Source organism: Sminthopsis crassicaudata, chromosome 3, assembly GCF_048593235.1.
Source record: "Sminthopsis crassicaudata isolate SCR6 chromosome 3, ASM4859323v1, whole genome shotgun sequence".
Lineage (NCBI taxonomy): Eukaryota > Metazoa > Chordata > Mammalia > Dasyuromorphia > Dasyuridae > Sminthopsis > Sminthopsis crassicaudata.
Genome location: NC_133619.1, coordinates 524493694 through 524509715, shown reverse-complemented (window position 1 = coordinate 524509715; position 16022 = coordinate 524493694). Strand labels below are relative to the sequence as shown.

Here is a 16022-nt window from a genome sequence, read left to right as displayed (position 1 = left end):
CACCATTTTTTCATCATCTATTCATTTTTAGTTCTCTGTGTATCTTGGACATCAGACCTTATCTTAGACACTTATTTCTCTGTTAATTATATTTCTTCTATCATTCCTGGCCCAAAGATTCATTTCCTTGGTGGGAAATGCAGATATAAAGTCATAAAAGTGGTTATGCTTTCTCTCCATTCTCTTTTTATCTTCCTCTCCAGCTCAAGTAGTGGTGTTTATTCTTCCTTCTGTGATCTTCCTCTTCATCCCATTTTGCTCTCAAAATCCTCCTTGTTATCTTCAGCAGTCATCCCCAATCTCAGTTCCCTCTTAGAGAATTAGCTTGTTATTAACAGCCTGATGGTATTTTTATAGTATTAGTCTTATCTTTCAGAATTTTTTTTAAATTTAAAAACATGCCATCTGACAACAAAGGACAGCATGGATACTAGATCTGGGAGTTCATGGTGAATGAAAAATGAAGGAGGAGAATTCCCTGCACTGAAGCATATTGACATCTTCTCTTCAATCTATATTCCCACAGAGTTGCCTGGATGTAGAGGTCAAATTACTTGCCAGAGTGATACAGGACATTTATTTCAGAGACAGGATTTGAACCTGGATTTTCCTGGGTGTGAGGATCACTTTTAAAGGCAGCTAGATGTTACAGTGCAGGACACAGCTCAGGTCTAGAACTGGAAAGACCTGAGTCAAAATCTGGCTTCGTACACTGAGTAGCTGTGTCACTCTGCACAAGTCAGTTGACCTCTGTTTGTTTCACTTTCCACAACTGTAAAATAGGGATAATAATAGCATCTACCTCTCAAGGTTGTTGTGCCATGCTGCCAGCAAAATATGCTACAAAATCAATATGCTACTGAACAAGGGATGACATTTATCCAAATGTCTAGCTTCAGCCAGTGCTTTCTTTTTTGTTATCAAAATAAATTTACCAGAATTGGTGACTTCCTCTACTTTTTGGATAATTGTTCATCTCCATAAAGAAACCCCATTGACTTTTGTGTTAGGAAATGGTATTGTTTGTTTTAAAAATTGTTATTTTATTTAGAAAGGGGAACTGGGCTTTGAACAAGTTCCCAGCCAAGTAAGTCCAAGATCTAATCACTGTAAAGACTTGGCCATATCCTTTAGAAATGAGTAGCTTTACTGAACAAGAAAGGAATCCTAGACATTGGTTTGGAAAAAATAGCCATGACATGGCCCTTAAAAGATAATCAAATAATCCGATAGTTCATTCAATTTGGATGAATCCAATAGGGAAGCAATTTTGTAGAGTGTGACTATTGTATCTATGCCAGAGAGCATTGGAAAAGACTACCTGTCAGTTATGGTGATTTACATCAGAACTTTTTATTTGATAGGAGGCATTGCATCCCATCAGTTTAACAGTTCATTGTTTGAAGACAGTTCAAGCAGTCTAGAGGGAAGACACAATCTCCAGAATGATATGGATACAGGGAGATAGTTCCTCAAGAAAGGTAGCAGCAACTTCAAGGAATACAATCTCTAGTCATAGAAAGAGGTCACTATTTATTCAAAGGAGAAGTGTTCCTGGCACAGAAGGGGAATTACAAGAAAGAAATGGTCTGTAGGAGCTGAGAGAAATAACTCACCCAGTTGACACAAAATTTCTCAAAAGAGCCTTATAAAGAACTCTATGAGGACATAAAGGACACTGGGAACCTGTAGCACCAGAAGCGTGATTTGCTTTGACCAGATGGGGTTCCAAGTTTGTGTCTCATTCCCACTGTACTACAAATTCGTTTATATTGCCACAGTGACTATATATATTTGTGGAGACATATGGCCCAGTTTTGTGAGCAGGGGAATATCAACTGTTCTTACTGTGAAATTCTAATAAATAAATAAATAATGCCTTTTTGAGCTAATTATATCTACTTTCTGACTGTAAGGGAAAATTCAACATACTATGAAATAACAATCATCAAAATGATTTGTTAATGTTTTAAAAATATAGAGACAAATGAACCTAATCACATGGTGTTTGATAAAGCCAAAGACCCTACGTTTTAGCATAAAGATTCACTAATTGACAAAAACTCTTGGGAAAACAAAACAAAACAAAAAAAACCTAGTCTGGCAAAAATTAGATTTAGACTAACTCACATCAAGAAAACTTCCAAATAAGAATGTGACTTACACTAAAATGTCACATCGTAAACAAATTAGAGGAATAAAAAAAGAAATTTCCTTTTAGATCTATGGTTAACTAAACAACAGGTAGAGAAGCTCACAAGCCATAAAATGCTTTTATTACATATAACTGAAAAATTTTGCACATATGAAACAAATGTAGCCAATATTATAATGGAAAAAGATAATAGAGAAAAATCTTAGCAACAAGTTTTTCTGATATATATCTCACTTTCAAGATCAAATTGATTTAAATTTATGAGAAGAGCCTCCTATAAACTATAAATGGTTCAAGAGTATGAACAGAAAGTCTTCAAAGGAAGAAATCTAATTCAATAGTCATATGTATAAATGTTCCAGCTCAGGAATAGAAAAATTTAAAACATATTAAATTAAAGCAATTCTGAATTTCTATTTCATAGGCATAACTGGAAAAGATGTTAAATAAGGAAAATAACAAATGTTGAAGGGACTGTGGGAAAAGAGGTATATTAATACATCATTATTGTAGAATTGTGAATTGGTTCAGTTGTCCTAGCAAACTATTCTAGAAATTTGGATCTGTCCCCCCAAATACTCTTTCATCCAATTATATCACTATTAGTCCTATTCTCTTTTTTTCCTATTCTCAAAGAGATCAAAGAAATTTGAAAAATATACAAAATTATTATATGTATATATAAATATTACAAACTTATTCATAGCAATTCTTTTGTGGTGGCAACAACTGGAAACTAAGAGGTTTTCATGATTGGGGAATGGTTGAACAAATGATTTTATGTGACAGAAGACACAGTGCTATAAGAATTACACAGTGCTATGAGAAATGGTGAAAGATATAATTTAAGATAAACCCGAGAGGACTTACATGAACCGATGCAGAGTGAAGTAAGCAGAAGGAAGAGAACAATTTACACAGTAACAATAACACTGCAAAAAGAAAACAAAAAAAAATTATAAAAAAGTTTTTTGAAAGATTTAGAACTATGACTAATTAAATGACCCAACCAGATTGCCAGAGGACTGATGCTATCCACTTTGTGACAGAGAAATGATTTATTCAAGACACAGAATAAAATATAAATATTTGGACATGAACAATAAAGGAATTTATTTTGATTGGTTATGAATTGGTTACAAGAATTTTTTTTCTTTTTTTTTTCTTTTTACAGTGGAGAGAATGAGAAAAAAATTCTTAATAATTTGGGAAACAACTAATCTATGGGCTATGGCTTTAAGAGTGTAGATCCACGGAAGTAAATCTTTGATTCTATAAGATTAGAAGTCACCCTTTGAAGAGATAGCTCAAAGGGAAGGTGACATATAAAATTGCCTTGAGCTTAAGATATCTATAATAGAAATTGTTGGACAAAATCTTCAACAAAAAATGGTTAATTAGCATAATCTTCAACCATTAAGGTTTTGTGCTTATTGCCATATTTGAGATTGGTAATGGGCAGCAAAGGAAGGCTAGGTGGTTCAGTTTTACCTCCAAAGAAAATAAGGCACAATCCCAAGGAAGATATATAAAATACTCATTTTGTCTTTATCCTGAAAATAAATAATTTCTTAATATTTTTATTTTACTTTCCTAGATCTGTGTTTTAAGAATTAATATGATAGCTGAGTAGAGGATAAACTGAAGTACAAGGGATTTAAGGCAAGAGACCAATTAGCAGGCTTAAATGACATAATATTTGCAAAGCAAAGTACATGGGACATAGTACGTACTTTATAAATGTTTTTAGCATCTTTCCTTCTCTGTATCCAAGGGAACTGAGAAGATTAGGACCACCAAGTGGCTAATTGTGGGAATGGAGTTAATCATACTGACTTATTATTCCACTGGGGAAGAGAAATTAGATACATGTGTCAGGGTCTCCTCTAGTAGGAGATCTGAGGCACTGGGGCTAAATCTTGTCTAGCCAAAGAATCAAGTGCTGTAGTGTAGGCACAGTGGTGAGGCACAATAGCAACAGAGAGGCCAGGTTATCTAGTGACAAAAAGTCCATTCATAGCAGGGCTTCCTGTCTGGGACTGTTGGTGCTTGCTTCAGCACAGAGACCATCAGTTCTGGAATTTAACTGAAGCGGTGTTTATTCTAATAGTGAGTACAAAGGCTGGCTGCTATGCCAAGCTCAGGGCACAGCTTGCCTCCTGGCCTTAGCTCTGGAAAACAAAGTGTCTCTTAAAAGTAAACAAAAGACAGATAGTTTTGGATCCTATTCACAGCATAGCAAAAAGATATTTTAAATCAAAAAGATAAATAAATATCTACATTTTTAACAACATGAGGGAGCTACAATAATATCAATGGAGAGTTATTTGACTTTATGGGGAGACTCTAGCATCATAGATTTTGTTTGGGTAGAAGCTACAGTTGATCAAGGTCAGAGCAGTACTTTTTATTTGAAATTGAGTTCTTCATCTGAGAATTGGGTCAGCAAATGGCTCTTACACAACAGGCATCTCTAGTGCTCAAAGCAAACATGTCCAATGATATAACACTATAAAACCAATAGCTACAAAACATTCTTCCCATAAAACTCAGACACACTCTCCTAAAATATATATACAGCATCTGTGGGGAAAGTGGACATACATATATATATTCAAAGTCTACAGAACCTGACTTGCCTAGGATTTTCTATTCCATTCCAGTAGGTACTGTCTCTGGCTACCTATTACACCACAGGGCTTGTTCCCCACCCTACACCATTCCAGCCACAAATGGCTACCTGGCACTCTGGGACAATTTTACTTGGAATTGATCTTCTATAAACAATGATGACAATGATAACTTAATTGAACTCATTCTTGAATAATAAGCATACTTTTATCCTGTCAGCCTATTCTGTTCCAGGGATTCTGAACTCACAGTTGCTATTGCTCAAACTCCATTTTCTTCTCCCAGAACTATTTCCTTCTCCTCAACTTCCTCTCCCAGCCTCCTACCTGAAGTTAATTGATCCTTTCACTATGCTCTCTAGAATGCAAATAGGATTTCATCTTACATCTTTTTCTTTCTTTTGCCTTTTATTTTGTAGTACTCATTGAGACACAGTGCCCTCCTGATGATACAACTTTCCTGGGTAATCTTTCTAGCACTGGTTGCACTTTTATTCTTTTTTTACTACCCTTGTCTCCTATCCCTCACTTATTGGTCAAAACCAATACTTATTCCTCATTGTCACTTTAGAGGCTAACACCATCACTGAGCAATCTCTTCATTTGAAGTTCATTCAATTTATATTTATCATCCAATCAAGATTCTGGTAACTATTATCTAAAGACTCTCTCTTTCTTCCTCAATTGTTCAATATATGGCTCATGCTCTTTCTCTCCTCCCTAACATGCAACCATCCCAACAAAAATAATGCCTGCCTAAAAGGAGTTTATATTCTGCCACAGATTTCCTGGGCCAAGCGACTCCCAGCCAACATCCCACCCAGATGACATCAACCACAGCTCAGAACTCCCAAAGGAGTCATGGCCTACCAGGACCACCCTGTATAGCCTAGGACCCTCTCAAACATACCAGAAGGCTCACTCACCTCTTCAAAACCACTAGACCTATTAGGGCAATCCCAGCTAACTCAGCACAAAGCACCAACCCTCCCAGCTTTAACCATTACATAAGAATTGATATGACATCATCTGTAATTGTATGCTACTATAATATGCTCCAGGTGTTCAATATACATATTGATTCTTCCTCAAATACTCTTTGAAGAACTTCCTGTTCTTGTGCTTAATCACCACCATTGCTTCACATAGAGAGGGTCATACTCTTGATTTTTGCCATCATCCACAAGAGTTCCACTTGCCATTTTTTCATGAACTTTTAAATTCTTTTATCTCATCACAATCTGTTGTCACCCTACATCTACCTCTGCAGAGTCACTACACCATTCTTAATGCTCACTAGGATCTCTAGTTCCTTCACATTTCAGTTATTTCCCAGGTCATCACCTCTTCTCCCCCCTTTCTTATCCTGACCCACTAGTGAACTAGTTTAGCTCTACTGGGTCCACTTCTCTTGAATCCCTTGCTTCATTATCTTATTGGGCCAAATCTTTTTCTGTCCAAAATAATGTTGTCATCTTGTTGCCTTTCATACCAACTACATTATTGGCTCACCTACTTTTCTGATCACACATTTCCTGGATGAAATCTCTTACATTTTTCATACATAACTCATCACAGGAAATATGCTGAAGATGATTTATGTTCATCCTATTTCTCTATTATATTTTGGGTCTCCTAAAATCTTGAATTTTTTTGAAACTATGATTTTCTAGGATTTGAAGAATGATTGCATCATCAAAATATTGCCATCAAAAAGAGGGCTTTTTGTGTCAAGGAGAAGTTTAGGATCATTGAAAGAACAGTACAATTTCCCCAATGTGGTCTCCTCTGTCTCTTTCTTCTCATTCAATTCTAAGTCCAGTTTACTATTCATTTCTAGTGCAAATCCAGCATACATGTTTTTATGGACTAAATCAGTGGACTGGTTACTTAATTGCATGCCTGTTTAAGCAGTCCTTTTTCAGGGATTGTGAAACTGATTGAGGAAGTAATTTATTCTGCAGACTGATCAATCAGGAACAATGTCATCTCATGTACAAATATGAATCCCCAGAAGATCTCATTATCTAAAGAAAAGCTACCCATTTGTATTCTGTGCAGGACATCCTCATTGACAGTGATAGATACCTTTGGTGAACATATGTCTGTCTGTTTCAGGCTTTCTTTAGTGTTGATGGTCAGATATTTGTTAAAAAAGTATTTTTATGGTTTTTTCTATCATGAAAATTTCATGATTTTAACATATGTGTTGTAGACATCTTGTGGAAGGAACTCTTTAAGGCTATAACTTGTTCTATCAAATGAAATATTTGTTTAAAATAAACTATTATTATAAAAATTTTGCTTCCAAACTTATTGGTAAATTGCATGACATTGAAGATGTAGTAATTGATAATTGTTTGTGTAATTCTTCTGTTTCAATTCTGAGGTACATCTCACGCCTATCAAATTAGCTAATATGATAGAAAATAATAAATGTTGGAAAAGATACAGAAAAACTGGGACATTAATGCAATGTTAGTGGAGTTGTGAAGTGATTCAACCATTCTGGAAAGCAATTTGGAACTATGCCCAAAAAGCTATAAAACTGTGCATTCCCTTTGATGCAGCAATACCACTCCTAGGTTTATATACCAAAGAGATTTTTTAGAAAAGAGGGAGGGGAAGACCCATTTGAGCAAAAGGATTTATAGCAACTCTTTTTGTAATAACAATTGGAAATTGAGGGAATTCTCATTGTTGGAGAATGGCTGAATAAGTTGTAGTACTGTGCTATAAGAAATGATGAGCAGGTCAAATTTAGAACAACCTGAAAAACATATATGAACGCATACAGAGTGAAGTAAGCAGAACTAGGAAACATTATATACAATTAAGCATTGCTGTACATTGATGAACTGTATTCTCAGCTATGCAATTATCCAAAATAAATCCAAAGGACTTATGTTGAAAGATGCTATATCCACCTTCAGAGAAAGAATTAATAAAATCTGAATGCAAATCAAAGCTTACTATTTTTCACTTTCTGTATTTTTGTCATATTCTCATTTCTCTATCCCGCCCTCCCCTTGGGTCTGTGTCTTCTTTTGCAATATGACCAATATGGTAATATGTTCTGCATGATTGAATATATATATATATATATATATATATATATATATAACCTAGATATATATATATACATATACTATATATATATAACCTAGATATATATATATATATAAAACCTAGATATATATATATATACATTATATATATAAAACGTAGATATATATATATATATATAAAATATATATATATAACCTAGATATATATATATATAACCTATATATATATATATATATATATATATATATATATATATATATATATATATATATATATAACCTAGATATATATATATAACCTAGATATAAAACCTATATATATATATATATATATAACACCTATATCAAGCTGTTTACTGTCTCAGGGAAGTGGGAGGTGAAGAGAGAGAGAGAAAAAATGTGGAATTAAAAAAGTATTAAAATGAATGTTATAAATTTACATTATAACTGGAGATAACATAAAATATTAAAAAAGGAAAATGTTTTCTTATATTTTTACATGTATTTAGATTATTGACATAAAATTTTTGCAGAAATAAATATGAGCTAATAGTTACTGATTTCACTACCATTCTGACAATGATATAGTCTGCTATCATTTTCTGGTGTTTTGGTAATCTCTTTGGTATAAGTTGAAAATCAGCTTTAAATTTGTGCTTTAAAAACTAATCTTTAGTACAAATCATGTCAAGTAATGTCAATGAACATTTATTAACACTTACTGTGTGTCAGTCACTAGGCTAAGACCATGAGGATACAAAGAAAGGCAGAAAAACAGCTTTCAAGGAGCTCATAGTCTAATTGTAGAGATAACATGTAAATAACTTTGTACAAAAATTACACACAGGATAAGTTAGAAGGAAGGCTACTAAAAGATTATTAAGGCTACTAAAAACTTAAGGAATTAAAAGAGATCAGAAAGCTTTCTTGCAGAAAAGTAGGATTTTAGCCAAAGAGATGAAGGAAGCTAGGAAGTAGTGATGAAGAGGGAGAAAATTCCAAGCACGTGGAACAATCATTGAAAATGCAGATTTGTCATTTATGAAGAACAGCAGGAAGTACAGATTTTGTTTGTATGTATGTACTTGGTCTGTTTTAATTTCAACATCCTGCAAGTAGTACTATCTGGCAATGAGATAAGGAATGCTGATTTCCAAAGAAATAAACGTGTAAAAGTCCTTGAGGGCTATATTCAGGGGACTTTCAGTACTTTCCACTTGCCCAGTGGCTGATTTATACTTATCTCTAATTAGTGTGAACTCTCACACAATAGAGACTGTCTTACTTTGTCCTTTGGATCCCTGTCATTTAACATAATGATTGGTATGTAGTAAACACTTAATACTTTTTCGTTCATTTATTCATTCATGAAAGGTATAAGCAGGAGGCAATGAAGAACCTTAAAGAACAGGAATAAAAGCTGTTATCAAAAAATTGAATGATTGGGGGGGGGGAGGAAGATGGAGGCTATGTGGCTAGCTCAAGAAATGACAAGTGAAATTTCCTAGTACTCTTTCAATGTCAGAAGAAAGGAAGGAAAGCTTACAACAAGCATGTGAAATTACAGAACAGTATAGACAAGAATGGCACAGAATGGGGAAGCATCCATGGCCCATGAGCTGCATTGTAGGACTTAAACTTCAGAATGAAGGTTAAACCAATATCCTTCTCGTGGAAAATTTATTTGTTAATATTTAGTTACATAATTTTTTAGTATGTTTCATGTTTTCATTTTTTGCTTTCTCATTGTCATTTGTTAGAAAGGATGTTATAAAGTATATAACATTTCTTGCTAGAGTTACGAAATGTTCTGTTCTGTTGCTATTTGGGATTGCTGTTTTGCAATACCAGTGATTGGAACAGGGGCTTCAGCAATTTCTTCCTTTAAAATTGATGATTTTATTGCAATGAAAAGGATTAAGAATATAAAGGTTTCTTTGAATGGGAACTACCATTTACATTAAAATTGTCTGCTTTCCAGCATAATCTGATACAAAATATCTTTTAGTTTGAACCCTATATAACTGTGCCCTTCCATATAACAACAGTGTTGATAAATGAAAATAATACAAATAAATAATATTTCCATGGAGTTCCTATGTGCCATGTCCCATGTTAAGTGTTTTATAGCTATCAATCATCTAATTTGATCCTCACAACAAATTTGGGAAATAGGTGCTATCATTATCCTCATTTTATAGATGAGGAAACTGAGACAAACAGAGACTTTCCCAGCATCACACAGCTAGTAAGTGTCTGAGGCTGGATTTGAGTTCAAATCTAGGATTAATGTCTGTGATGATGGTGTTGAAGTGCTAAAAGATTTTCAATCAATTAACTCATCAATCAATAAGCATTTAATAAATTGTTATTAAGTATCAGGCACTGCAGTAGGCTCTGGGATATAACAAAGAATGAAGCTACTCTTTTTTTTTTTAACATAGTCACTTTATTATAAATTTTTTTCCACAGTATATATGCATGAGTAATTATTTTATAACATTATCCCTTGTAATCATTTTTCCAAATTATCCCCTCTCTCCCTCTACTCCCTCCCCTAGATGACAGGCAATCCCATACATTTTACATGTGTTACAATATAACCTAGATACAATATATGTGTGTAAATCCAATTTTCTTGTTGCACGTTAAGTATTAGATTCTGAAGGTATAAGTAACCTGGGTAAATAGACAGTAGTGCTAACAATTTACATTCACTTCCCAGTGTTCCTTCTCTGGGTGTAGTTGTTTCTGTCCATCATTGATCAACTGGAAGTGAGTTAGATCTTCTTTATGTTGAAGATATCCACCTCCATCAGAATACATCTTCATACAGCATTGAAGTGTACAGCGATCTTCTGATTCTATTCATTTCACTCAGCATCAGTTGATGTAAGTCTCTCCAAGCCTCTCTGTATTCGTCCTGCTGGTCATTTCTTACAGAGCAATAATATTCCATAACATTCATATACCATAATTTACCCAACTATTCTCCAATTGATGGACATCCATTCATCTTCCAGTTTCTAGCCACTACAAAAAGGGCAGCCACAAACATTTTGGCACATACAGGTCCCTTTCCTTTCTTTAGTATTTCCTTGGGATATAAGCCCAGTAGTAGCACTGCTGGATCAAAGGGTATGCACAGTTTGATAAATTTTGGGAATGATTCCAGATTGCTCTCCAGAATGGTTGGATCCTTTCACAACTCCACCAACAATGGATCAGTGTCCCAGTTTTTCCACATCCCCTCCAACATTCATTGTTATTTGTTCCTGTCATCTTAGCCAATCTGACAGGTGTGTAGTGGTATCTCAGAGTTGTCTTAATTTGCAGTAGTGATCAGTAGTGATTTGGAACACTCTTTCATATGAGTGGATATAATTTCAATTTCATCATCTGAGAATTGTCTGTTCATATCCTTTGACCATTTATCAATTGGAGAATGGTTTGATTTCTTATAAATTAGGGTCAGTTCTCTATATATTTTGGAAATGAGACCTTTATCAGAACCTTTAACTTTAAAAATATTTTCCCAATTTGTTACTTGCCTTCTAATCTTGTTTGCATTAGTATTGTTTGTACAGAAACTTTTTAGTTTGATGTAATCAAAATCTTCTATTTTGTGATCAATAATGATCTCCAATTCTCTTCTGGTCATAAATTCCTTCCTCCTCCACAGGTCTGAGAGGTATCCTCTGTTCCTCTAATCTACTTATGATCTCAGAATGAAGCTACTCTTAAGAAGTTTATAATGGATATAATATAAATGGGTAAGGAAATCAGTCCATATGAATACACAGTATAAATAAATATAATGAGGGGCAGCTAGGTGGCAAGTGATACAGCACCAGCCCTAAATCAGGAGGACCTAAATTCGAATGTGATCTCAGACACTTAATACTGCTTAGCTGTGTGACTCTGGGCAATGGAGTTCTTGGAATTTACTGAGAAAAGAAGAGATGTGATCAGACTTGTACTTTAGGAACGTCTTCTTAGCAACTGTGTATAAGATAGGGTGGTGAGAAGACCTGGCAAGCAGCCAACTAGGAAACTATTGCAATCATCTTTTGTTACTAAATTGTTTCAGTGATATCTGATTCTTCATGACCCCATTTGAGATTTTCTCAGCAAAGATATTGGAGTTGTCTGCCATTTTCTTCTTCATTTTACAAATGAAGAAATTGAGGCAAACAGGGTGATGTGATTTGCCAGGATCACAAAATTTGTAAGTATCTGAGGCTGGATTTCAAATCAGGTTTTCCTCACTCCAGAACTAGGGCTTTATTCACTGTGCCACTTAGCTGTCCCTCTGAAATAATTTAGATGGGAGATAAAGAGGATCTTTATTTGACTATTCAAGAAGAATGGGTCAAATGTAAGAGATATTGTGGGGGCAGGAAAAAACTGGTATTTGGCAAAATAGAGATTGCCATTTTCCTTCACCAATGATTACAATAATCCCCCTGCAATTTCTTCCTTTAAATTTGATGATTTTATTATAATGAAAAGTATTTAGAGTATAAAGGCTTCTTGGAATGAGAACTCTTATGTATATTAACCTTTCTGCCTTCCTGCCATACTCCAACATAAAATGTCTTTTAATTAGAATTCTGTGTGCCCTTCCACATAACTCCAATATTGATGAGTGAGAATATGGATAGATCTAAAGGGTGAGAGTGAGGAACTGAGAGTAACAGCAAGGTCTCTATATCTGTATATAAACATACAGATACAGAGAAACTTGGAACAGGGGCAGATTTTAGAATAACTTATGAAGACATCTCAGACTTCATAATGTCAAGTTGTGCTGGTGAAGCATGACTGAAGTTCAGAGAGTAGGGAGCCTGGGGATGAATACATAGATCTGTGTGTTATCTGCATGGAGAATACAATTCAACCCAGGGATTTGGGGAGGTTCCCAAGTCCTTTTTGAATCATTAAAGAAACATCAATGGGTGTTTTGAATGTTTCCTGCATAAATTGATTTTATTGTTTATATATTTTATATATTTGATTTTAGGGATCTATCTATTTATTTATCTATCTGATTAACCTAATCTGATATTAATCTATCTAACCATGTTAGATAACAGGGAATTATATCTCTATCTATCTATCTATCTATCTATTTATCTATCTGTATATACATGTATATATCTACATACAAAGGGAATATAGTCACATAGATATACCTATAGATATACAGCATCTTAGTATAATTCTACTATTTATTACAAGTAAGCTAGGTAGCACAACAGATAGAAGTTCAGGCCTGGAGTGACCAAGACTGATCTTCCTGAGTTAAATCTAGTCTCAGACACTTATTACTTGTGCAACCCTAGGCAAATCACAGGGGTCATTGCTATGTGGGGGGATAGGACTAGAGTTTTGTGACAGGAACAGGTCCTATAATCTTTGATTTACTTCATTTAACATACATAGGAGAGGATTGTCAAGAATTAATTGATCATTTTTCAAGATGCATTATAAGTCTCTATTTTCCACGCCAGAAGAGGCAGTTCTGAGAAATCTAAATTATTAATATATCCCTCGTACATGTCATCTTGATAATTATGAAAATTATGATAATTTTCCTCATAACATATTATTATATGTTATAATACATAAGCATTTATTATATCACTAGATTAAAATCAGATAGAATTATATTTTAATTTGGTTCAGTTGTACTCAGAAGTATTGTGGGACACACATTTCTGTTCAGGGAGATACAAGAAGCTGTTCTTCCTTCAAGATGTTTGTAATTCCAAGCAGACAAGACATGGACATACCATGCAATAGAAGAACCTAGCTATAGATAGAGACAAGCTAGTTCAGCCCCAATTATGTTAATTACTAGCTGTGTGACCTTATATTTCTAAGACTCAATTTTCTTATCTGTAAAATGATGGACATTCTAAAGGAGACTCAAATATAAATAAAATGTGAACCCTGCTCTCTAGGAATTTAGTGGGTGCAGATAAAGAAAAGGTGACCTATAAGGACACTTGCAACAGTACATATACTGTTCTATGTAAAATAATTTACTCAAATTTGAATAGAAGAAAAATGAGTCAGCTAAAGAAAACAATAGAGATACAAGCAGGAACTTCTTTAACCATATGACTAGACTAAGCTGACTCTCCAAGAATTATGGTCAAGATAGATCTAGAACAGATTTTAGAAATCATCTAATATCTCCCCTGTCTTCATTTTATAGTCAAGGAAACTGACTCCCAGAGAGAAGGAACTTGATCATGATGATAGTATATGGAAAGGTGTGATCACAAGGAAACTTTCTCTTAGGCTAAAACATGGAGAGATCAGTTCTAACCAGCTGGCAAGCCCCCACTGTTGAATGTTCAATGTGAAAATTTATTTAACATCTCAGAAATCATCACTCTAACAAATCAGAGCTTGATTTATTGTTGGTTGATTTTCTAGACTTAAGAAAGTGTTAATAATTCAGATTAAACTTTCTAAAAGTGTGTGCATAGATTTCCCTCTATCTCCTTTCCCCCAATCTAGTTGTTAAACATTTACCAACCCATCCCAGTATTTCTGTATAAAAATTTTGACCTCAGCAGAAGGAAAAATCACCATCTCATGATTGTAGGCTAATGATGATGATGATAATATTAATAAACTGGAACATATTTATTGCTTTGAGGTTTGCAAAGCTCTTTGCTTACATTTTCTTATTTGAACTTCAAAACACCTTTGTTTTCACATACATTTTAACCTGGCCAATCACATTTTTTTTTTTCACTGACTTTAAAATGCAAGTAGTACATGTTTACTTAATACTCTTAATAAACACAGCCAACATTAATAATCTTAATATCATAAATATCAGTCATCAAAATATTACAATCAACCTGCCTACACTGAGTAAATGAAATTGAATGGATAGTTCAGAAACGGGTCCACAAGTAGTAAGATCTGTCCTAATGCAGAGCAAGATTTGTTTTAGAGTTTAATAGATATTTTTAAAACAAACACTTTCATCAGCTAGTTCAAAAGAAAAAGCTACGGAGCCTTCAGTTACAGTTAAGGCAAGTGTTTCTCTTATTTTTATTGTTTTCCAAGCGCAGCTCTCGCCGACGTTTGTAGCAGAGATTAAAGGCCGTTCGACGCTCCGCCCCAGTGTCGCGTCTCCGGGTTCTGCCCTGGAAACACTCGGCCCAGAAGGTCGGCTCTGCCGGACCCAGTTTCAGTCGCGGAGGGCGCAGAGGTCCCGGATCTAGCTTCAGAATCAAATGCAAAATGTTTTCTGCAATCTTCCCTGCTGTCACAGGCATTTCTGCCATCCTAGGGCGTTTCCTCGCCTCTTTAGCTAGCCGGATTCCAGGTAGGGGTTCCACCCCTCCCATGGGGGCCTTCCTGGCAGTGTCCCTCAAACTCCAGAGCGTAGAACCCAACCTGTATTGGTGGTACCCGTGGCGGGGCTTGAATTCCAGAGGACTGGAGGTTTTGGGGTCAGTGGGAGGGGCTGGAGAAGAATCATCCGTGGCTGAGCTGGAGAAGGCGGGAGGTGACCTGGTGAGCGAGGGGGAAGGAGAGGAGCAAAGCTCCTGCTCACCGAGCGAAGTGTTCCTTTTTTTCTCCCGGAATAAGCATTCTCAACCAAAGTGCGTTCTTAATGTCATTCTTAGTACCCCACAAGTGGTTTCCTCTATCTTCCAATGGGGATAAACCTTATTTGATAAATCGTACCAATGTTTTATAATTTTTAAAAGCACGATTTTTTAAAAAAGGAATAATGCAAGCTATTTGATTCTGCTTTGTAAACAGTAAGAACAGAATCTAAGTTGCCTTGTTGCTGTACTGTGTTTTTGTTTCAGCCATTGGTTATTCTTCGCTAAGGAAGCGCGACAAACATTTAACATATTGTGTTATTAATTAATAGTCAGCATTTACTAAACTTAAGCTGTGTGCCAGGCGGTGTACTGCTAGGGATTGAAAAAAGAGGCATTTTAAAGTAGTTAGTTACTTTTTAGGCACCTGCGGCATATCATTAAACTGTGCCAAAATGAAATAAAACTGCCACCTCGGAACTTGTAATTAAATAGGGGTGTGGTGGGGATTGAGAATAAGGTTCTTATTTATCCGAAGTAAGGATACACTGGATAAGTATAAGGCTGTATTCAAGAGATATAAATCCGT

At 35.0% G+C, this 16022-nt stretch overlaps 1 protein-coding gene across 1 annotated transcript in view; it reads left to right on the top strand.

The window, feature by feature from the left end:
- Nucleotides 1-15005: 15005 nt before the first annotated feature.
- Nucleotides 15006-16022, top strand: part of BCO2 (beta-carotene oxygenase 2) — a 39930-nt gene continuing 38913 nt past the window's right edge. The window contains exon 1 of the mRNA XM_074304251.1: nt 15006-15207. Within this exon, the coding sequence (XP_074160352.1) occupies nt 15123-15207 (85 nt within the window). The 5' untranslated portion in view covers nt 15006-15122. The remainder of the gene's footprint in view (nt 15208-16022) is intronic.